General features: G+C 45.7%; 1 protein-coding gene across 2 annotated transcripts in view; it reads right to left on the bottom strand.

Annotated features, from left to right (window-relative positions):
• Nucleotides 1-1,612: 1,612 nt before the first annotated feature.
• The window catches only part of ZNF496 (zinc finger protein 496), a 40,778-nt gene continuing 17,198 nt past the window's right edge, over nucleotides 1,613-25,192 (bottom strand). Inside the window, exons 7-10 of one of the 2 annotated variants that reach the window (XM_067732995.1) lie at nucleotides 13,254-13,386; nucleotides 12,608-12,715; nucleotides 11,389-11,502; nucleotides 1,613-5,043 (exon numbers count right to left, since the gene is read on the bottom strand). In XM_067732995.1, coding sequence (XP_067589096.1) covers nucleotides 4,289-5,043; nucleotides 11,389-11,502; nucleotides 12,608-12,715; nucleotides 13,254-13,386 — 1,110 coding nt within the window. In that variant the 3' untranslated portion in view covers nucleotides 1,613-4,288. The remainder of the gene's footprint in view (nucleotides 5,044-11,388; nucleotides 11,503-12,607; nucleotides 12,716-13,253; nucleotides 13,387-25,192) is intronic. The other variant, XM_067732996.1, reaches the window with a different exon arrangement.

Below are 25,192 nucleotides of genomic sequence, written 5' to 3'. Positions count from 1 at the left end.
CACTGTTGTGGCCTCTCCCGTTGCAGAGCACAGGCTCCGGACGCGCAGGCTCAGCGGCCATGGCTCACGGGCCCAGCCGCTCCGCGGCATGTGGGATCTTCCCGGACTGGGGCATGAACCCGTGTCCCCTGCATCGGCAGGCGGACTCTCAACCACTGCGCCACCAGGGAAGCCCAATAAATTTATTTTTTTAAAAATCTAGAAATCACTCTGAATTTACCTTCAGTGGGTTGGAAGCAGGCCCCCATCTCTTCTCAGAGCACACAGACACTTTCAAAGGTGATCCAGCTTGATTTGGGTGGGATTGATTTACCCCAACTATTAAGTCTGCACCTTTTCTGACCTGCAACGTTTTCAGGGCAGGTATCCTGGCCCCTTTACATTTTGACAAGATGTAGCAAGACCTGTACATAATAGGCTAGTACAGACATGACTTGTACCAAACCGTTTTTTAGCGGGTGATGGGAAAAGGGCAATCCCCTGCCATTTATTAGTGTGCTGAGGAGACAGCCCTTTGTCTTGAGGGGGTTACCAATCTGCTTGTGATCTCCTTCGCTATGGCCAAGATACGCGAGTGAAGACTGGCCCTTCTCATTAATGTGTGAATCTGCTCTTCCATTTCTTAAGAGAGTTCTGCATCTTAGGGGATTTCATAATACTGCAGTGTACTTTGGTGATTATACGCACATTAATCATGGTGCTCTCGTTGTTGGCTATGGTTCAGAGGGAGGATAAAATTCCTAATCTGTATGGGATGGTCAAAAGGTACGGATGGAACCCCAGGGCTTTGCCCTTGATGAACTTATGATCCCTAATAACCAGCCTGCAGATGCTGGGTGCCTTAGGTGTGGGGCAGGGCTGCAGGAGAGCCTGGTCATCCAGTCTTCCTCCCAATGCTCCTTTGCCGGCTAAGCTGCCTTCTTATGCATGTTACCTAATCTGTAGACTTGTTTGCATTGGAGCACTGGTAGGCATTGACCATTCCTTATAAGACAAAACAGTATCAACTTTTGTTACTAATAGAAAACGCACCTGGGTTTATTAGACGGAACTGGGGAATTGACAGAAATGTCATCAAATTCCCTCCATTACGCTGCAAGCAGAAGTGTTTGTGCCTGATCAAAACTCTGCTTTTGGTAGAGTAGGGAAACTATCTCACAGGAGAAAAGCAACCAGGACCAATCTCCAAGTCCAAGGTAGGCACAGACTTGTGCCTTCTCTTCCACTTGTGCCATGATTTGACTTAAGAATAGCAAGGGACCTTCCCACCACTGGCTTTATCTTTGTTTTTCCCAGCTGTGGCAAGAGGTCAGGAGACAGAGACTATATGAAAATGGCAGAGGTTGGGTGAAACAGCTATGGTGTTACCAGAAGTTCATCCCATCCCTGGTGTAAAGAAGCAGTTACTTCCTCTCTCCTCTAGACAAGTCAGATCAGATGACCAGAACTATCTATCTGAGGCCCAGAAGTTTCACAAGGTGATGTCTGACATCCAGAGGGCCATTTTCAGCATCCTCCCACCTCAACTTCTCTTTGTCAGGCCAACGGACCATCTCTCTCAGCTGTGCTACTTGTTACTTTTTAAACTAAAATGAAAAGTCAAACGCAAATATGAATTCAGTGAGTCGAATTTTATTATGCACCTGTGGATTTATGGGAACAATGCCAAGGGATCAGATGAACAGGGAGGACAGATGTTCTTCAGATGTGGGGTCTCTGAACATCCACGGCAAGGTAGAAACATAGCTCCCCTGTCTGCCCAGCTACCCAGGGAGGGTGGGAAGGGAGTAAGTCAGTCAGTTCTCCTATCTTCCGGAGGAGCTTTCTCCAGAGCAGGTAACCGCATTGATTCTTCTGCATGGGAAGAACCTGGGATTTGAGTTGCATCACCCAGTAGGGTTTCCGAATCCAGGGGGAAGGTAACCTTCTGATTAGCTAAGTACCTTGGTCAGGTTTGCGTAAGTGAATGGGGGACTCCCTCACAATATCTGGTGGGTACTGAACGATGCACAGCGTCCCCAAAGGTTTCAATTCTGTCACATTCCCTTTCTTTCTTACTTAAGATTTTCAGATAAAATACACTAAGTAGAGTAGTGTTCCTCTTGGGATCATAACCTCCCCTCTTAATGGAATCCTTGGGCAAGAGTGCACAGGTGGGTGGGGTAAATGTACACGGAATCTGGGTTCTATTTGGAGTTTTCCCCTCCCTTGGCCTTCAAGATTCATATTTTTCCCTTTTCCTGGCAGATCAATCCAGATCAATCCAAGAGGCAAACTATGTAGAAAACAAAGAGCCTCAATAGTTTATTTCTTTTTCAGGGTTATGACCAAATTATTTTATTGCATTTACTGTTCCTGGGTGTGTAGATGAATCTACACACAGTAATCGTAACTATAAAACTGTGTAACTCTTTCACTGAGTTTGTGGCAGCAGTGTCTCTCAACGTGACAATGAAGTGGCTGGCAAGGAACAAAGGGCCTTGCATTCATTTGCCCAGCCTCACTGCCTGCTAATGGGACCTGACATACAAATACGTAACGCATGCCTGGTGGCTGGCTTTCTGATTTAGTCACTGATACTCTATAGCCTCTGTGCTTTCTCATCACTGAGCTGCGCCAACCTGGCCAGTCTGCCAGGAACAAGACCGTGGTTTTCATTGCTTGCGGTTTTACTACCAGTGGTCACTCCCAGCCCAGAACCCCAGGCAATGAAATTTAAAGGCTATGTGCAGAGGACATCCACCCTGGGAGCAGAAGCTTGGATCTGAATCCTGCTTCCAATAGAACTGAGAGTAAGCTAACCCAAGTTTGTATTGACTCACCTGTGAATCGGCAATGACAGCAGAACCTCAGGATTATCTAGTTTTATGGGTTAAACTGTGTCTCCCCATCCCCCCCAAATTCATGTTGAAGTCCTAACCCCAGTACCTCAGAATGTGACCTTATTTGGAAATAGGGTCATTGCAGATACAATTAGTTAAGATGGGAACATACTGGAAACAGTAGGGTAGGCCCTAATCCAATATGACTAGTGTCTTTATAAAAAGGGAAAATTTGGAGACAGACACATACACAGGAGCACCATGTAAAGATGAAGGTAGAGATGGGGTGATGCTTCAACAAGACAAAGGATATCAACAATAGTCGGTAACCACTGAGGCTAAAGGAGAGGCACGGAGCCGATCCTTCCTTTACAAGAAACCAACCCTGCTGACACCCTGATCTTGGACTTCTGGACTCCAGAACTGAGACGATGAATTTCTGTTGTTCTAAGCCATCCAGTTTTTGGTACTTTGTTACAGCAGCCCTAAGGAACTAATACAACTGGCACACTAAGTTAATATATAATGTAGAGAATGACTTCACCAAAGGTTCTGTTGTTTCCCCTGCTCAGTTCACCCAGCCAAGGAACCTCTCATTCACTGGAGCTGAGCTCCCCTTTCCTAGACACGACCCAATGGGAAAGGAAACTTAAGTGCCTTTCAAACGACGATGACTTCACTTCTAACCCACAAGCATACACCAAGGACCTTCAGGGTACAAAGAAAGGACACTTTGGGGAGCGTGTGCCAACATACAGTTTAAGATGTGGGCTTTGCCTTACATGAGCTCACAATCCCTAATAACCAGCCACCATCACAAATAAAAGGTTTCCATTTGGCAAGAAGCTGTAAAGCCCCCCACCAAGGCTTCTGAGCCTGAAAGGGCCATCTCATAATTGTGAGGTGCTCTTGTGGACCAGATGGTGACCAGGACTCAGACTGCTGATGACATGACATGGTCTGGTGTGCTTGGCCCTACTGCCCTTGTGCCCACGGGTCCCACCCCGCCTTCCTGCCTTCCTCCTAACCCATCACCTCATCTGCAGCTTCTTGCTGTCAGGCAGAAAGTACAGTTACCTCCAGACCTCAGGGTGGGGTGGGAATTCAGACAGCACAGGATGGGAGTATACCGAAAGTTAGCTGGTAAGGGACAGACCGCCCCCACCCCGACAAGGGGCCACTGCAGTAGGGGGCGCCCCGGTCCCTCCACCGCTTGGGAAGCACTGGACAGGGTTCTCCTAGACCCGATAACACTGGGCAAGTCAAAGCTGGTGGTGACACGCCCTCCCAGCTTCTGGCACAGCAGAGACAGAACGGATGCTCAACTGGCCACGATCTCATTTCTACCTGAGAGTAAAGGTCAGGAGGATGTGGTCTCCGTCCTGGGGAGGAGTCTGGAACCGAGCACGAGCGGGATGTGCTCTACCCAGGCTGGAGCTGCACCCAACAACGTGTGCGCCCTTGAGTCAGTAGGAGTTCAGCGCCTGCTTGGACCGGCGCTTCATGTGCAGGCGCTGGTGGCGGAGAAGGTCAGAGTTCTGGGAAAAGCTTTTGACGCAGTACCGGCACTGAAAGGGCCGGGACTTGTCCACATGAGTGCTACTGCGGTGCCGGGCCAGTTGGTCGGGACGCTGGAACACCTTCCCGCAGTCACAGCACTGGAAGCGCAGCTTGGCCTTGCCCTTTGCCAGTAGGGCGTCGGAATCCCCGCCCACGGTCCCCGATGTCTCCTGCTCTCTCTTCTTCAGTAGCTCGAGTCTGTCTGGCTGCAAGTGTATCCGCCTGTGGGAGAGCAGGTGGGAGTTGAGGCGGAAGCTCTTCCCACAGGCACCGCACCTAAAAGGTTTCTGGACCTCGTGGGTCTCCAGGTGCCCATCTAGGTCCTCGCTGTCACTGAACAGCTCCCCGCACACCGAGCACTCGTGTGGCTTCTGCTCCCTGCGACTCCGCAGGTGCCGGATGAAGTTGACCCTCCAGCGGAAGATTTTGCCACAGTTCGGGCACACATAGGACTTTTTGGAGGAGGTCTGCACCTCACCCCCTGACTCAGGGCCGCTCCGGTGGGAGGTAGGGAGGCTGTGCTGCTTCTCCGTGGGGCTCTGCAGCTCGTCTGTGCAGTAGGGGCCGAGCTGGGAGTCCTCGTCCCCAGAGCTGGAAAGAACAATCTCGATGGTCACCTCCTCATCCAGGCTGTTGTCGGGAAATGGTGCATCACCTCCGGCTACCAGAAAGCAACATGGAGGTCAGTGGTGCTGCCCAGGCCACACTCTAGCCCCTACGAACCCTACCCAGGAAGGTTCAGCGTGGGTCCAGGAACCCACATTTTTGCAAGGGACCTTCCGGTTGCAGATACCTCTGGTGTTATCTAGTGGCAAGGAAACCCTTCGCCACACTGTGCCAACATATCCTCGGTACCTCTTTCTCCTCTCTCCCTCTTCCCTACCTTTTTCTCCTAAGCCCCCAGACCCAATATATATATATATTTTTTTCTAGCCACTGAGACCCCTCCAAGCTCTAAGAGTCTGCATGTAAGTCTTGAGCAGTTACACATCACGTAACCTTGACTTCCTTAACCAGGCATGGGGAAAAATCTGTCAGGGTACATTAAAAGCCTTGAGAGAGAGGAAGACACTATAGTCTATAAACAGACTGCCAGGAAGCTGCCAGCTACCATACTCTGAGCACTTAAATGCCCCAGGGATCGTGCAAGACTTCTGACGTGCCCAGTCCCATTTGCTCCTGGACACACCCAGTGATACCTTATTTGCCACATTATAAACATAGGCAAACTCGGGTGATGTGCCCAAGGGCTCAGGGCTGAAGGGGAGTTGAGCCCTGCTGTGATGTCAGAGCTGTTCAACGGTCCCAGACTGCCCAGGATCATCTCTCCCTCTCAGTGTCGTATCAGAGGCCCACCGACAGCCACTAGTGGTGATGCGTAGAGATGTCCTGCACTTTATAAACTGACTAGAAGAAGCTCGTTCAATGGATCCCAAGCCCGTGATGTTGGAAAGCTGTACCGTGGGGAGGAAGTGGGTGGGCACTGGGGAACCTGGTATGAAGTCCTGGCCTGCAGCCCAGAGCCCACTGCGCAGCTCTCCTCAGGACTGTTTCCTCACTTTTGTGAAATGTGGGGCTCAGGTCTAAAACAGGGGTGGGGGGGCAGTGGTGCCAGGCCCTTCAAGATATTAGTAGGAATATGGTTATTCTGGACTTAATTGCTGGAGAGAGGAGAGTTCTGGCAGCTTAGGGAATGTGAGAGCAGGTGAAACCGGACAGAGCATAGCAGGAAGACCCAAAGCCACAGAGAGCAGGAGAGACAATGGGAAGGGCAGAGTCCATGGGGGTATCTGTCCAAACATCACAAGACAAGTGTGAGGGGGACTGGGTAGAATGTGAGACTGGGTAGTGGGAAGGGAAGACTTGAAGATTTAGAAAATTTTCAGTCTACCTATACTGCAAAAAATGAGAAAGTATATTCTGGGGAGAACACCAAGGGTGCGGCAGGACAACCTTGGATCCAATCAACCTTCTCGGAAGCCAGGAATGGAGATGAGATAATCCAGGAATGGTCTGAACTACTGTAAACTGCATGGGAGGCCTACAGTGTTTCTAAGAACATTATATGAGCCGAAACACTGCCATCTTGGAATAAAAAGGAAGGAGCCAGGATGAACTGAAGGAAGGCTCTCAGACTTCCAGAACAAACTAATAGAGCTATCTGGCTGCAAACATGCATCAACCTTGAAAGAAAAGGAAGACCAGCCCCAAAGGCAGTTCAGAGGTTGACAGGACTGCCACTGCATCCACAGGCCCAGAGCGTGGACACAGCACTGAGCCAAAGATGAATCTCAAGCCCTAAAATCTAACGGAATTTGCCCTGCTAGGATTCAGGCTTGCTTGGGAGCCATCAGCCTTTCTTCTTTTCAATCTTTCCCTTTTGGAATGAGAGTGTCTACTCTCTGCCTGTCTTACCATTGCGTTTTGGAAGCACATAACTCGATGTCTGGATTCACGGGTTCACAGCTGGAAGTGAGTACACCTCGAATTTCACCCAAACCTGATTTAGATTAAATCTTGATGATGCTGGAATAGGTTAAGGAGTGTTGGGATAGGGTGAATGTATTTTGCATATGAGAAGCATGAATCATGGGGGAACAGAGGGTGAAGTGTTATAGGCTGAACTGCATCCTCTTCCTCTTAAAAATACGTTATGTTGAAGTCTTAACCCCTAGCACCTCAGAATGTGACTATATTTGGAGATAAGGTCTTTCAAGAGGTAATTAAGTGGGGGCTTCCCTGGTGGCACAGTGGTTAAGAATCTGCCTGCCAATGTGGGGACACAGGATCTAGCCCTGGTCCGGGAAGATCCCACGTGCCACGGAGCAACTAAGCCCGTGCGTCACAACTACCGAGCCTGCGCTCTAGATCCTGTGAGCCACAACTACTGGGCCCGCATGCTGCAACAAAGAGTAGCCCCTGCTCGCAGCAACTAGAGAAAACCCGCATGCAACAGCGAAGACCCAATGCAGCCAAATATTAAATAAATGAATAAATAATTTTTTAAAAAAGAGGTAATTATGTTAAAATGAAGTCAACAGGGCAGGACCTAATCCAACAGGTATCCTTGTAAGAAGAGGAGGTTAGGACGCAGACATGCAGAGAGATGAGCATGTGAAAACACAGGGAGAAGACAGCTATCTACAAACCAAGAAGAGAGGCCTCAGGAGAAACCTACTCTACTGAAACCTTGATCTCAATCTTCTAAGCTGCCAGAATGTTGAGAAAATCAATTTCTGTTGTTCGAGGCTCCCAGTCTGTGGTACTTTATTACAGCTGTCCTAGGAGACTAATACAGTGCATATAGGATGACATCCCCTTAAATCAGATGAAGTGGCCAAAAATAGATGCATAGTTTCTAAAAGGGGGGGAAATAAATCAACAATAGTGCTGTGTGCCATTGACACAACAGTGTAAAGAATTCCTAGCAGATGAGATGAAACTCATAGATGTGTTGCCCAAAACACCACAGAGAAAGAGTAACACCAGGGCTGTCTCAGCTCAGCACTGATGAGTGCAAGGGGTGCGGCGGGTGGAGAGAAGGGCAGAGGGAGGCTGAATTGGCTGTGAGGATAATGGTAGAGAAAACAGGGAAGTTATTGGTGTAAGTGCTTTTACATGTATTAAATCATTTAATCCTCAACAATCATAACTCCACAAGGTAGCTATGACTATTATCTCTGTCTTACAGGAGAAAAATTTAAAACCGAGAGATAACGTACATCAAGGTTCAGGGGAATTGAGCTCAACTTGGGGTGGGGGGGGTGGGTGCTGCATACCAAAGCCTCTGGCTGTGCTGTCCCATGGCCAGGGAACAACCAGGCTGCTGTGTGTTTTCAGGGGGAGAAAGCCCATGACCAGGTTGATGGCTAATTCCTCAAGAAAGGCAATCTGTGGCCTGGGAATGAATTATTCCCTGTCAGCTGGGGGTGCTAAGGAGAGAAGCAGGGAGGACAGGAAGCTAGATTTTAAAAAATAAAGAAACGCATTATAACTAATATATTCTTATAATGTTAGGAGGCGGAGGCTTTCTTAAGCAAGACACAAAATCAAAAAAGAGATGAAGAACTGCATTTACACACTAAAAACGTTTTTAGAAAACCATTTATGTCCTAAAAGTCCTAAAAGGTCCTTATGTGGGTCCTAAAAACCCACAGAAACAAAGTTAAAAAACAGGAGGAATTATGTACAAATACTAAGAGGCAACAGATTGAGCCCCACAATTTTGAGTTTCTACTAAGTCTTAGAAAAGGCAAGCGAATGTGGAATTAAGAGCATGGGCCTGGAGCCCTATAACATGGGTTCAGATCCTCAGTCTGATACTCAGCCTGTGAGTGTCAGACGCTACCTGCGCAAGAGACTTCAGCTTGGGGGGTCCCAGCTGCAGAATGGAGACATCATAGTACCTGTTAGGGGCCAAGAGTTTGTGTCCCCCCCAGAATCTGTTTGTCGAAGCACTAACTCCCAATGTGATGGTATGGGAGGTGGGGCCTTTGCAAGGTAATTAGGTTTATATGAGGTCTTGAAGGTGGGAGCTTTGTGATGGGATTAGTACCTTTATAAGAAGAGGAAGAGACAAGGGCTCGGTCTCCATGAGAATGCACGGAGGAAAGGTCATACAAGCACACAGGGAGAAGGCAGTCAACTACAACCCAGGAAGAGAGCCCTCACCATACAATGAACCTGCTGTTGACTTGATCTCAGACTTCTCAATCTCCAGAACTGTGAGAAATAAATTTCTATTGTTTAATAGAAAATACCTCTATGGTATTTTGCTATAGTAGCCTGTGCTGGCTGAGACAGTATCTATCTCAGAAGGTGCAGTAAGGATATAATGCACAAATCGTGTAAAGACCTTACACTGGTGCAGTGCTTTGGACATAAAGACATAGAGCTTACCAAATGTGAAAGGGGAAGGGGCAAAAAAGAAAAAAAGGACTAAAGAGTATTAACTAGGCAATTCACAGAGAAAACGCAATAAACAAGAAAAGATATTCTGGGCTTCCTGGTGGGGCAGTGGTTAAGAATCCACCTGCCAATGCAGGGGACACGGGTTCGAGCCCTGGTCCGGGAAGATCCCACATGCCACTGAGCAACTAAGCCCGTGCGCCACAACTACTGAGCCCGCGCTCTAGAGCCTGCATGCCACAACTACTGAGCCCGTGTGCCACAACTACTGAAGCCCGCGTGCCTAGAGCCCGTGCTCCGCAACAAGAGAAGCCGCTGCAGTGGGAAGCCGGCGCACCAAAATGACGAGTAGCCCCCGCTCACCTCACCTAGAGAAAGCCCGCGCACAGCAACGAAGACCCAACGCAGTTCCCCCGCCCAGCAAAAAAAATAAAATAAATAAATTAAAAAAAAAGATATTCCATCGCAGTGGCAGCTTTATAATGTGCTGGTTGGACTGACACGAATGGAACCAGTTGGGAGGGTCCCTCATGAGCGTGGATGTGGACCCTTCACCTGCTGTCAGAAGTGTGGGCAAGGCCACCAAAATAAAAATGGTGCCTATTCTTTGCAATCTATCATCTCTCACTGATCTCAGATAGCAACCATTAGCTTCTTGCCATTTCAAAGTATATTCTGTGTCAGAGCCCAGCAGAGGGAGAGTGGAGCTAAAAAACTGGGGATTAATGACTGTCCACATTCTATAAGGATGCTGCCAGGGCTGAGACATGCTGTGGGCAGGAAGAGGCGGAAGAGGATTCTAAATGCATCTCAAGGGACTTCCCTGGCGGTCCGGTGGTTAAGACTTCACCTTCCAAGGCAGGGGGTGCAGGTTCACTCCCTGGTCGGGGAGCTAAGATCCCACATGCCTCGTGGCCACAAAAACAAAACGTATCTCGAGAATCAAGCTTTCATCAGGCAGAACTGAGAATGGGCTACACATGAAAAATCATCCTCAGCAAGCTCCTTAGAAAACCAGGGGTGAGCATCAAAGCTTGTGGGGACGGAGTACTGTCCATGTAGACCGACTGTAGATTTACATAAGCATAAAATCCCTTTTGTCTACACAGGAGAGGGGGTGAACACAAATGGTCATGAACCCTGCACGGTGGTAGGTGGAAACACCAAAATATCATGCAAATCTTGCTTCCAAAAGGCATCACGGATTGTGCATGAGTCAGTCTGGATGGCTGCAAAAAGTCCTCCATGACACAGTGGGTTCAAGTAAGGACCGGAGACTCGGGTGTGATATTTGGAAGAATGGCTGAACACTGACGACATTAAACATGGCGGGATTTTAGTCTTCGCCTTTGGAGGTGGCAACTTTTACCAGCATTACTTGGAGTCTAAATGCTGCCGAGGGCAGCTGGAGTACATTCTCCAGAGGTCCCCCTTTCAGCATTCTGTAAACCTGTTCTCTAATTCCAACACTTTGTCTGGGGAGTCCCGTCTTCCTTGCTCAGGGAAGAAATACACAAACTAGGTGGCCAACAGCACTACATCAGCACCCTGACTCAACCCACAAGAGAAAGGAAAGGAGGGGAGGGTCTCAGATTGCGAGTGAGCTGGAAGAGAACCTAGCAAAACAAAACTAGGGCAGGCAGTTGGCAAGGAACCGTCAGCAGGAACTTCAGAAAGTTCAATTCCTGAACCTACCACCAGCACAAATGTATACACATACCCAACACGCATGCACGCACACACACACCATGCACGCATACATTCACACACAGACATTATACACACATGCACGCACCACACATGCATCACGTACATAAACACCACTCACACGTGTATGCCCACACACATGCAGACATGCTCACATGTATACCACACGATGCCACATACCATACACACCACACACGTACGCTCACACACGCAACACACCAGACACACTATACATACATCACACATGCCATCACCACAGGCCATATCACAGCCCCACGCTACATGCACACACAAGCTCGCATACACACCACACACACACATATGCACACTCAAGCCACACATCACACAGCCAGGGGCACACTCCCCCGCACCCTCTCAGGCGTTCCTTTACCTGGGCAGGTGCTTGGCGGGAGCACCGTCTGCTGGCAGATTTGGAACTCCGGCACCTGCGGCTCATCCCGTTTCCTTCTTTCTTCTGTCTGGAATGGCTGGAGACTTGGGAAGTCTTTCCAGAGAAGAAAATGAAAACATTGATTTTCCCTGCAGCTGCAGCACCACCTGGGGGTGGGGGGGTGCATCTTAACAGATGCCAGGCTGTGATCCAAGAGTAGGCCTAGGCTCCCTCTCAGGGCAGCCACTCAATAAATGTCTGTTGAGCAAATGAATCTGCAGGCAAAATGGGCCAACACCACGAACGTGGGTTTTGAAGCTAGATAGGAGGAATGTGGATCCTGGTTCTGCCCCTTCCACTTGACTGTGGACAAGTAACTGCCATCCCTGCTGGCATTTCCATTTTCTGTGGTGGGATTTCCAGTACTCCACGCAGACGCTGCATAAACGCAGCCTGGACAGGGCCTGCTGGGGTAGAGACGGGATGGGAAGCTAGCCACACCAGAGGCCCTGGATGCTTGTTCCCGGTGGGGATAGTGAGTGAAATACGGACCTGCTCTGTGCCAGCTTTAGGTCCCAAAGGGGAAGGGGTCAAGGGTCTGCTGATGACACCGTACAGAACTCTTTCCCCCGAAGGAGCAGACATCTTGAGGCGTTACAGCACAGTGGTTACAGATACAAGCTCTGGTGACACGGAAAGCTGGGGGTGGGGAGGGGGCTGGGAAATGCTGCTGCTGAACTGTGTCATGTCAACCAAGCCCGAGCGCCACCCCCCTGCCTCACTTTCCTCACACTACCTGCAGTATGTGGCTGGATGGAGTAGACAGGTGAAGCGGCCAGAGGCACTGTGCCCAGTGCCCGGCCAAGAGGTGGCACACCCTCCTCCTCCCCTACCTGACCTCTGGAGAGCATGTGACCTCACTGGTAGAGGGGCCACTGGGTTGTCAGCACAAGCCAGGTGTCAGTTATAGCAGAGGAGAAAGATATTCCTATTACATCCTAGTTCCTGGCTGATGAAGTGCAATCCCCACACCTGGCAAAATTAAAATCCCCATATTCTTTCTGTAAGGAATGAGGGACGAGGCAAGACTTGTCCTACCAAGACATGGTCCAGTGGTGACAGAGGGCTGCAGAAAATTGGCAGAGGGAGCAGGTCTGCCTCTGGCTGGCAGCGGCCTTCCAACCCGCTCTATTCACCAAGTTCTGGTATCAATACTCACCTGCGTAGGAGACCTGGGACACATCCTTCCCCTGGAGGTCCTGCAACTCTGGAACACGTGGCTCATTCTCCTCTCCTTGGGAGAGATCCAGCTGGGCAGCTGGGTCATCTATTCACAGAAAAGGGAAGGATACACATTCATCAGTGACCTGCTCCCACAGGAAACCAGGGTGGGAGGAGAGAGAAGCTGCCTGTCCCAGGCAACTCTGGGACAGGTAGAGAAGAGAGAAGCTGGAGGGACATGTGACAGGCCATGACACCAACAGGGGCCACACAGGGCCACAGAGAAGTGGAAAGACCAGAGCAAGCAGGGAGAGGGAGGGGGAGGAAGGACACTAAAGGGGAAGCTGTGGGCCTGGGGCAACTCTTTGCTGTCAGAAAAACAGCAATGAAGAAATCCGTAGGACAAGAATGACAGAAGAAAAGCAAATGCAAGGGATACAAGTTATATTTGGTTTTGTATGCAAAACAGGCAGCTAACAAGCCTAACTTACACGTCACAGCAGCAGGCAATGGTCAACCTGCAGAGTGGCCTTGGGGCCACTGTGTACAGGTGACCTCCCATCAGGGCTTGGGGGTGAACAGTGAGGTCAGACATGGGCCCCCTAGATCCCTGGTCTCAGGAGAGAAGGAGAGTTAAGTCTTACCTGGAGGCAGTGAGACGCCGCAGTCCTCCCCAATGATGAACTCTCCGTAGAAGCCAGTCTGGGCAGGGTCTAGAAGGGACCAGTCCTCTTCTGAGAAGCAGAAGATCATATCCTTGAAAGAAGAAACCCGGTTCTGAAACCACAGAACAGGTACACCTCAATCCAGGGACAAGCTAGGGGAGGGATGCTACAAACAAGTGGGAAGGAAGACGGGGTTGAGGCAGAGCCCCCAGCAACATGTGCAGATGGGAGAAAGAAAAAGCAGACAGGCTGCTCCAGAGCTCACACTGATTCCCTAGTTCTAGCCTGAGACCCACCTTGGATGCATCTGGTTTGGCAGAATCCAAACAGTGAATGCCTCACAGGGTGGCCAAGGATGTACAGAACAGGCCTTCCTACACAGTGCTGGGGAGGCTGCAACCCACAACTCCCAGGCAGGCAAATGTCCACCAGATTACCCACGTGTTCACCCTTCGATGCAGAGATTCCATTTCTACAGTTTATTTTCACATGTGCAGCATGAGGTCTGTATGAGCTCCTTCGCTGCAGCACTGATGATAAGAGATAATAGTTAAAGCTGAAAACAAGGTCTATGCTCATCAACAAAGAACTATTTAAGTAAGCTACAGGACATCCTACAAGGCCTGATCACACCCTCGTTAGAAAGAATAAGGGCTTCTCCGTACCGCGTAGGAAGCCCTCCAAGGTGTACTGTTACATGAAAAGCACCCGGCCAGAGGTTGTCTAGATTGTCCCTGTGTGCCCAGCACCTAAAAGTCTTGACCGCCGGTTGCTTCTGCAAAAGGTGCTAGGACCCCCGGGGTTATGTGCAGGAGGGAGACTTTTCTTACACTGTGTTATAAACCATGAGAATGTGTCAAAAATTAATTTTAATTTCTGAAATGATGGCATATCCACATAATACCGGGAGTCCACAAAAATAAAGAAGTCATTTACAAAATGGAAATGTAATTCTTAGCCAGTTAGAGCATGAAGCTAGGTTCTCAAATTTCCTCTAAATACTAATATGACAATTGGTGGTATATGTAAATGTCATTGAAAAATTATTTGTTTTGTTCGTAATAATCTGGAAACTTGATCATCTGATAGAATATTTGGGAGAAGTAAAATGTGAAAAGATGGGGCTTCCCCAGTGGTGCAGTGGTTGAGAGTCCGCCTGCCGATGCAGGGGACACGGGTTTGTGCCCCGGTCCGGGAAGATCCCACATGCTGCGGAGCGGCTGGGCCCGTGAGCTATGGCCGCTGAGCCTGCGCATCTGGAGCCTGTGCTCTGCAATGGGAGAGGCCACAACAGTGAGAGGGCCGCGTACCGCAAAAAAAAAAAAAAGTGAAAAGATGAACAACTACTGGTCTAGTTGACATTTCTGTTTGTACCTTCTAATCCCAGAAGAACAGAAATACATACATGTATTATTTCTACTAAGCATGTCATTATATATTGGCTTAACAAGCACAGGTTTTCTGCAAAGTGTTTCAATCACAAAACATTTAAAATAAAATTCCATTTGGGTTTGTTTTTTGTCTTTTTAAAAAAAAGCCCTTTATACAGTTAATTGAAAAGGACTTCAAAATAAAATTTGGGGATAAAAATGCAACCCACAGTACTTCTGTATAATATACTAACATCTGTTTTTCTTTTTTTTAAAAAAAAAGAAAAAGAATTCACAATATTTTAAACACATGTCCTTGCAGCTAAATCTCTGGAATATTACCAGTTACTGCCATACGGTTGCCCAGGCGCCAGGTGCCAGCTGTGGGGGTTGGTGGGTAGATGGGTGGGTGGGGACCTGGGTAAGGAGAATTTCCAATGCAACTCCTCTGGTACCTTTGGACCCTTCCTCCCCCACATACGTGCTTTTTAATTTTTTAAATTAAACCTAGAGAGTAATACAATGAACATGAAGGATACACCACTGTTCAACTAGAGTCAATAAATGAACATGTGGCCCTTTTGTCACATTTCCCCCTCTCACATATATGGTGATTGGGTATGTTCACTCGTTCTCCTGGATATCTGGGGAGTTGCAGGTATCACAGGTCGTTACCCCAACATGTGACAGAGTGTATCTCCTAAGAAAGATGTTAGTCTCCTACATCAGCACAATTCTTTTAGCACAGTGGCTCTCAACCAAGTGGACTGATTCTGCACCCAGAGGATATCGGGCAATGTCTGGAGACATTTTTGTCACCACTGAGGGGTGGGCACTACTGGCATCGAGCGGGTGGAGGCCAAGGGTGCTGCTCAACACACCCCTACGGCCCAACTCGACAAAGAACTACCCAGCCAAAATGTCAACAGAGCCATGGTCAAGAGACTGCTCTACAAGGCAAAAAATACACAAATCAATTTTCACTGCAAAGTAAAGGGGCTGTTACAGCGGAGGATTCCTGGACTGAATGTCAATATCATGACATAGTATGAGTGTGTTTCGTGTTTGGTAATTGCAATCATTGTTGCTTTTGCTGTGGTCATCCATTTACAATGCTTGGTGTCAGTTTATTTATCTCTTGTAAAAATAAAATACAGTGTGTGAGTGTGAAAAAAAAATAATAGTACTGCTAACTGATAATAACTGTACTGCTAAAAATAGATAGATAGATGGTATTATTGTGAGGGCTAAGAGATAATGTACGTTGAATGCCCAACACAATACCTGGCACAGAACAGATTTCAATAAATGTTTCTTAAATGAATAAATAAATGAATATATTAAAAAAGAAAAAAAAAACTGCTCTACAACCGAGAAATTTAATATTGGTTCAGTAATATCACCTAGTGTCTTCTGAATTATGAAATAGCATTACCCTTTCAAGGAAAAATATTTTGAAGAGTTTCACGGGTGACTGTGACAAGAGGTCAAGATTGGGAATTGCTGGGTTAAAAGCTTTCTAATGGGCCCCTAGAAATCTTGCTAAACATACATTGTCTTAAAATGTCAGTCATCTGGGATATAAATAAAATTCAACAGTCATATGTTTATGTTACCACAGGCATATGTTTACAATTACTTATTTATACTTTTTTTTGCCCCAGTCCATTCGATCAGAAAAGATTAAAAGTGTGATACTCCCCTGGGTACTTAGGGATGTAGGAAAACAGGCCTTTATACACGGTTGGAAATAACTGCACATTTCTGAACAATATTTGGGAGAATGTAGCAGAAGCATACACTGTGATCCAGTAATTCTATTTCTAGGAAATGTTTCTAAGGAAATCATTAGAGATGTATGCAAACATGTGTGTAAAGAGCATAGAACACAGTGTTTTGCAGAATCATATGTGAGGCTTCTTTTCTTCTTTATGCTTTTCTCTAGCGTCTGAAGACCTACCTAAGCACGTATCATTTATATTTTAATAGTATTAAAAACTGGGGAATCCCCTGGCGGTCCAGTGGTTAGGACCTCAGCGCTTTCACTGCGGTGGCCCAGATTCAATCCCTGGTAGGGGAACTAAGATCCTGCAAGCTGAGTGGTACGGCCAAAAAAACAACCAAAAACACCTGAAATAAAATACCCATGTACCCGCTAGTAAGATGTATGAACTATTAATAGGTAACAGTCTTTGCTTCAGGTTTTCCTTGAAAGGGTGTGGTAGGATTATGGTCTCCTCTGAGCTTCTCCCGACCCCAGTCCCACTCCCAGACCTTCCTAGAGGGAAGCTGCACTCTGGATTTGGTGTTTAATATTCTATGCATGGCTTTTAAACTCCCACTACATCCAAATATAGCCTGAAAGGACAGCACTGTTTTGTAAGTATTTAAATGTTAAACTTGCCTTATATGCACCATTCTAGTTAAGATTTATTCACGTTGATATACGTACGTCTAGTTCATTGACTTTAATGTATACAATTTCATAGAATTATTTCTTCTGTCATAATGTTTAGGTCTTTCCCAGCTCAGTGAACTCTCTCTTCTGTCACCCCATCCATGTGTAACAGTGCCTCCAGAGTAGATGTGCAGAGGGAACATTGGGAACGTACATCTTGGCCGACATTAAGTATTTCCACATCTTTCTTCAAGTGGAGTACCTAAAGTACGCTCCCACTGGCAATACGCTGGCACGCCTATTTCCACACACCTTTGCCAACAGCACTGGGCACTGTCAAATACCTAAGGTTCTAGCAGCACTGTGGGTATGAAGCAATCACAGGAGCGTAACTCCCTTTACCTCGGTGAACATCTCTTCATGAATTTATTGGCCAGTTGGGTTTTGTCTTAAGATGCTCGCTTATTTTCTTTGCCTATTTTTCTATTTTCTAATGAGTTGTTCTTCCTATTTTTTTAAAACCAGCTTGTTATCAACTGTGGATATACTTCACTATCATAAAAGAAAAGATAACACCATTTCAATTTTTAAAAAATCTAAGTGTTTCAATCGCTTTATGGTGATATGAGTAACCAGTAATATTAATGAAATATAAAGAACTGCAAGAAAATGTTCAACAAATTAGTAAGGTGACCATTTTAGAAAAGAGCTTCAAAATCAGAAATGTGGCTTTGGAACAAAAACAGGCCAACATAGAAGAGAAGAAAAAGTCCAGAAACAAAATTTGGTATACCTAAAACTTTAATCTACAGGAAAAAACAGAACCCTAATCAATGGGGAAAAAGAAAGATGACTTTCATGTGATGTGCCTGATACAGTTGGCTAACTACTTAGAAATAAAACTAGATTCTGATCCTTGATCATAAAGAATATAAAAATAAAAAACTGGAAGCCTCCCCACCCCCGCAAAGGCTTTCAGGCACTAAAAATAGAGACGCCATATGAAGAATTGGCAGATACTCCACATAAAAATTATGAATATCCACAGTAATGAAAAAGCATGAATGAAACTAAAAGACAAATGACAAACTGGGAATAAAGGCACACCACTTATGAAAGGCAAAGAGTGCTTTAAATATATGGAGCCCTTACACCACAATTGGAAAAGCTTTCCATCCCAATAAAAAAAGGTGAGGGAACCAAGAAAGTAAATATTTTAAAACATATGAAAAAAAGTTCACCTTTACTAGTACATGAAAAAATGTATATAAAAGACTAGTATCAATCTTCACTTTGGGGACTTCCCTGGTGGTGCGGTGGTTGAGAGTCCGCCTGCCAATGCAGGGACATGGGTTCTAGCCCTGGTCCAGGAGGATCCCACATGCCGCGGAGCAGCTAAGCCCGTGCGCCACAACTACTAAGCCTGCGCTCTAGAGCCCATGAGCCACAACCACTGAGCCCACGCACTCTAGTGCCCGTGCTCTGCAACAAAGAGAAGCCACTGCAATGAGAAGCCCCTGTACCACAACAAAGAGTAGCCCCCACTCGCCACAACTAGAGAAAGCCTGTGCACAGCAATGAAGACCCAACGCAGCCAAAAATAAATTTATATATTAAAAAAAATCTTCACTTTGATAAAGTTTCAAAAAGAAAGGTGATGAATTTCACCCAAGCCTAGAGGCCAAAATTCTTACAATCCAATCATAGAAATCCTCTGGAATCTTCAAAAAAGCTTCTATACTAATAAGTAAAATTAACAAGGTTGCTGGTTAGAAGGTCGGTATACAAAAATCAGTTGTATTTCTATATGTGAACAAGTGGAAGATGAAATATTAAAAAACCATACCACTTACAATAGCATCAAAAGTCATGAAATTCTTAAGGAAAATGTTTACCAAATATGTACCCCATCCAAACACTGAAGAACTAAGTAAATGGAAGGATTTAACATGTTCCTAGATGGGAAGACTTCAAAATGTTAAGATGTCAGTTTGCCCCATAATGATCTATAAATTCAGTTCAATTCCACATAAAAACTCCAGGAGACTTTATTTATTTATTTTTAATTGATGTGTTGATTCTAAAATTTATAAGGACATACAAAGTACTTAGAGTAGCCAAAAGAACTTTGAAAAACAAAAGTCAAATTGGAGGACTCACTACCAATTGCAAAACTAAGTATAAAGTTATAGTGTTCTTGGCATAAAGGATCAAAACATAAATCAGGGTACCAAGTAGAGCCCAGATGTCCAGACATATGTGGACAGCCAATTTTTGACAAAGGTGCCAAGGCAATTCAATGGGAGAAAGGGAAATCTTTTCAGTGAATGGTGATAAACAACTAAATATCAACATCAAAAAAAAAAAAACAACCCTACACCTCATACAATACACAAAATATAATTTTATAAGGAACCAAAGGGGTGCAGTGGTTAAGAATCCGCCTGCCAATGCAGGGGACACGGGTTTGATCCCTGGTCAGGGAAGATCCCACATGCCGCAGAGCAACTAAGCCCGTGCACCTAGAGCCCGTGCTCCACAACAGGAGAAGCCACAACTCGCTGCAACTAGAGAAAGCGCATGCACAGCAACAAAGACCCAACACAGTCAAAAAAAAAAAAAAAGAACCAAAGGGACTTTCCTGGCAGTCCAGTGGTTAAGACCCCGTGCTTCCACTGCAGGGGTACGGGTTCGATCCCTGGTTGCAGAACAAAGATTCCACGTGCTACGCAGCACAACCAAAAACAACAAAAAAGAACCAAAGACCTAAATGTAAAACCTAGAACTATAAAACACACAGTAGGAAAATCTCTGTTGCCTTGGGGTAGACAAAGATTTGTTAGACAGGACACAAAAAGCATTAAATGATAGAAGAAAAAATTGATAAATTCAATCTCATTAAAATTGAAGATATCCAATCTTCAAAAGACATCGTTAAAACAATGAAAAGGCAAGCTGTAGACTAGTGGAAACTATTCCTAATACATATATCTGACAAAGGACTTTATCCAGAATATATATGTCTTAAAACACAATAAGATAAGCAACCCAAAAAGCAGGGAAAATGTTGGACACCTCACAAAAGATGGAGAAATGATCCACAAGCACATAAAAAGATACCCAACTTCATTAGTCAACAGACAAATGCAAATCAAAACCATATTGAGATATCCACCTCAATAGCCAAAGTATGTTTTTTAAAATAACAATGTCAGGATATGGTGAAGATGTGTAAAAACTGAAACTTTCATTCATTGCAGGTAGGAGTCTAAGTGGTTAAATCATTATAGAAAATAGCCAATTCTCCTATAATTAATTATATACACTTCCCCGTGACAATTTCACTCCTAGGTAATTGCCCAAGAGAAAGGAAAACATACATCCACAAAAAGACTTGTATATGAATGCTCATACAAACTTCATTCGTAACAGCCAAAAGTGGAAGTGACCCAAATATTCACCAACAGGTCAATGGATAAGCCAACCGTGTGTGTGTGTGTGTGTGTGTGTGTGTGTGTCTCTGTGTGTGTGTGTGTGTGTGTGTGTGTGTGTGTGTGTGTGTGTGTGTGTTTGGCCGCCCTGCGTGACTTACGGGATTTTAGTTCCCTGCCCTCGGCAGTGAGAGCATGGAGTCCTAACCACTGGACTACCAGGGAACTGCCCTGGATAAACCAACTGTGATGTAGTTATACAATGGAATACTACTCAACAATAAAAAGGGACAAACTACTGATACTGGGCTGAGTAAGAGAAGCCTGACACCAAGGACCACATACTATATGATCCCACTTATGTAAAATTTTAAAACAGGAAGAACAAATCTATTGTGACAAAAAGGAGATCAGTGCTGACATGGGCAGGAGAGCAAAGCTTTATTGCAAAAGGGCACAAGGGAACTTCTGGGGTGATGGAGATGTTTTGTATCTTGACTGGGTGATGGTTACATGTGTAGACACTTGTCAAAACTCTCTAAACTTTGCACTTAAAATAGGTATATGCAAATTATAGCTCAAAAAACAGATTAAAAGAAGTAAAAATATAGAGACCATTTTCGGTCATCATTATGGTGAAGATTTAAAAAAATGTTAATATAAAAAATAAACAAATATGGAACAATTATACATAACTTATATATGTATATATGTCGTATTAAAATACCACCCAAGAGGGACTTCCCTGGTGGTGCAGTGGTTAAGAATCCGCCTACCAATGCAGGGGACACGGATTCGAGCCCTGGTCCGGGAAGATCCCACGTGCCGCGGAGCAACTAAGCCTGTATGCCACAACTACCGAGCCCGCGAGCCACAACTACTGAGCCCACGTGCCACAACTACTGAAGCCCGTGTGCCTAGAGCCCATGCTCCTCAACAAGAGAAGCCACGGCAATGAGAAGCCCGCACACCGCAATGAAGAGTAGCCCCCGCTCGCTGCAACTAGAGAATGCCCTCGTGCAGCAACGAAGACCCAATGTGGCCAAAAATAAATAAATAAATAATTTTATTAAAAAAAAACACACACACACAAAAAAACCACCTGAGACCCTTACCCCAGAGATCAGAGCTTACATGATCCATATGGGGAACACCACTTCAGGGCCCTCAATGTGACACATGGGGAAAGACAACCCAGCCTGGCACTCTCACCAAAACGTGTAACCTGAATCTCATCGTGTTAGAACCTATCTGAGCAGAGTCTGCCATTACAACTAATCTTCACTCTTCAGAACTACTGATGCCGCGACAAACACTGAAATTCTAAGGAGAAAATGTTGCACATAGGACAACTAATAATTGGGAAGCATGATGCTCTGTGACTATTATTTTAATATTGAATTTCCAGAATGTAGTAACTGTATTATGGTTATGTAAGCAAATACCCTTGCTTTTAGGAAATATGCTCCCTTGGCATGAACAAAGAGATAAAAGGGGAAGAATGTCTGCATATAACTCCCTAAAGATTCAGGAAAAAAAATGGGGGGTGGGCGTTGGGGCTGAGACAGAGACAGAGTAAGAGAGAGAGAGAGGGAGGAGGGAGAGGGAGAGAGATAGTGACAGAGAATGCGGGAATTAAAGTGAAGAGTATTTGCAGTATTTCTATTCTGGCAGTCTCCCCCAAGCTTGATATTAATGCGAAAGCAAAAGTTAAAAATAAAAATAAATATAATATTTTAAAACTTTCCAAAGATGAATCCGTTTGGAACTGGGCTTCTCAAATTTGAATGTACATATCAATCACTCAAGCATCCTGGTAAAAATGCACATTATGCCCCTGCAGGTCTGGGGTGGAGCCTGAGAGCCTACAGTTATCAGCCCTTAAATGGCTTTACTGCTAGTCAGAGGCCAGTGTGGGGGAAGCCTGTCCAAGACAAGTTCCACAGAGTGGAAGACAAGCCTCAGGAAGCCACAGGCTCTCCTCACAAGGGCTTGCAGCAAAGAACTTGATGTTGGTCTTGAAGGGGTTAAGAATACACCACTCCAAAATATGCCACTTTGGCCTAAGGGCTGTTTTGAGCTGTAGGCAATGGAGAAACAGAAAGACTGCAGAAGAAGTACCCTCCCCCTACTTGCCTAAAGGCAGGGCGTAAATTTTCCTTTGTGAAGGACTCCTCCCCTCCTACCAGGGTGGGCAATGTGACTCTTAATAACCAGACAGAACTCTAGACTCTTTATCAGCCCAGAGACAGCATAACAAATTTAACTAAATAACCTTTATCTTCCATTCGTTTCCACATATAGCTACCTTCCCACAATTTACCAGCCCTTGAAGCTCAAAATCCTCTTTGTCTTGTCATTTCTCCATAAATGTATTGCCTGTAGTTAAAATGGTATAATTCTCTGGGTCTGACTGCCTTCTAGTTTTCCTTTCATTTCTGTGAGGCACCCCATAGCCATATAAAATAAATATTTTTCACCTGTTAATCTGTCTTTTATCAGCTCGACTTGCAGTTTCCCAGCCACTGAACCTTAGAGAGTAGAAGAAAAAGTTTTTTTCCTCCCTGACTAGTCTCTTAATGAGAAAAAGATGGTAACTGCCACTATTGGTGAAATATGAAAGAAGTCAGTGCTCTAAGACAGCACTGCAGAGGTGTCTGGTTCTGAAGATTCTGAAGAAAAAACTGGCAGGTACGTATTTTTCAAAACAGATATGGCTGTTTTTCCCCGTAAGCCTTGGATAGGTGTCTGTGAATCTACCCCAAACTGCGATAGGAACAAAACACGGTGGGCACGGATGTTCACAGCATCACGTAAGCAAACCCAAGTCCCAGGTCCCGGGAAATGGATCAATGATGCTCCAATCACTGACAATCTGACACAGCCACTTAGCAGGATACCCAGGGAGCTTTTATATCATATGGAGAAATGCCTACATACACACTGGAGACAAAGCATACACACAGGACTCAATACAGCATATGATCCTAGAAAGGCACAAACAAAACAGCAGAGAAAAGAAGGAAGTTCATCAAGACACTCAGAGATCTTCTCAGATAACTGGAAACAGGTAATATCCTTTCACTTTCTAAATCTTGCCAATTTTTATAACAAGAATGGGTGGGGGAAATAAATATGTCCATTTAAAATTAAAGTTTCAGAGGAGACTTCTGCTGCCTTCTCGAAGATGGAGCAGACATACATTCCTTTAATTCCCCCCACTGAGTATAATTAAAACCCCAGGAAATTATATATTAAAAAAACACAGCAAACTCTCTGAAAGGTGGAAAGAGGAAGGCACACCAGCTAGGGACCTCAGACAATACAGCGAGGAACAACAGAGTGCTGAGTACCCTGGATTTTTCTTTCTGCCTCATATATAAAAACTTGAAGCTGAAGGAGCAGGTGACCCCAAAATACCAACAGGCACAGATAAAAATACAACCCTAACAAAAGCCTGTTCTCTCAGCCACAGGACCAGGAAAGTAGCTAGACACACAATAACCGCTCTAGTCCAGCCAAGCACCACAAAAAAACATGGCCCCCAACCTCGCTCATGCTAGCAGAGAATGGGTGGGAGCCTAGACTCCCACCCTCACCGGGCTGCAATGAAGTGCCCCAGCACCCCCACTGGTGGTCTCAGAGAAGGCCAAGGCCAAGCAGAGAGCTGGGACTTCCATCCCTGCTGACTAGTAACAGTCCTTCCCCCACACCACCCCAACACAGACTGTATCAATGGAGACCACATGGGGAGCTGGAACTCCCAACCCCCCTCAGAAGTCCAAGACATTTTCAAATGAATCAAAAAAAGGTACATTTGTGGACTTTCCTGATGGCACAGTGGTTAAGAATCCACCTGCCAATGCAGGGGACACGGGTTCGATCCCTGGTCCAGGAAGATCCCACCTGCCGCGGAGCAACTAAGCCCGTGCGCCACAACTACTGAAGCCCGAATGCCTAGAGCCGTGCTCCGCAACAAGAGAAGCCACCGCGATGAGAAGCCCGCGCACCACAACGAAGAGTAGCCCCCGCTCGAGGCAACTAGAGAAAACCCATGCACAGCAATGAAGACCCAACGCTGCCAAAAAAAAAAAAAAGGTACATTTGCAACAGCGGACTTATCCTAAAAGAATGGCTAAAGAAAATTCTCTAAACAGAAAGGAAACAATAAGAGAAGGAACTATGGAACATAAGAAAGGAAGAGAGGAAAAAGTTAAGTCAAAATATGAGCGAAGGCGATAGGCTGCCCTCCTCCTTTTTAAGTTTTCTAAATAAATATATGATAGTTGAAGCACCAGTTATAACATTGTCTGACACGGTTGTAAATGTCTGACGTGGTTCTAAATGTATGTAGAGAAACTATTTAAATCAATTGTATTATAAAAGGAGGAGGGGGAGGGGATGTAAAGTTATGTATATTTAATACCTAGAGCAACTGAGACAGGAAGGAAGCGGGAAGGGCACAACCATTAAAAAAATGACACAACCATTAAGAAGAACAGGATACCACAAAAACCGGTTAGAACCTACTACGCCCAAGATGGTGGAAGATCTGACTTCCAGTGTACCTTTAGCCTCATTATATGCCCCTTGTAATACATCCGCATATGCTAAATGACACACCCACAGGCACATAACAGTTCTGAGGCCAACCATAAAAGGCCAAAATACGGGGCGGTGGCGCAATTCCTGGAAATCTCTCTCCCTTCCCCAAAATAA

Source organism: Pseudorca crassidens, chromosome 3, assembly GCF_039906515.1.
Source record: "Pseudorca crassidens isolate mPseCra1 chromosome 3, mPseCra1.hap1, whole genome shotgun sequence".
NCBI classification, from domain to species: domain Eukaryota; kingdom Metazoa; phylum Chordata; class Mammalia; order Artiodactyla; family Delphinidae; genus Pseudorca; species Pseudorca crassidens.
The sequence above is the reverse complement of the archived record's forward strand: the minus strand, read 5'-3'. Positions and strand labels throughout refer to the sequence as shown.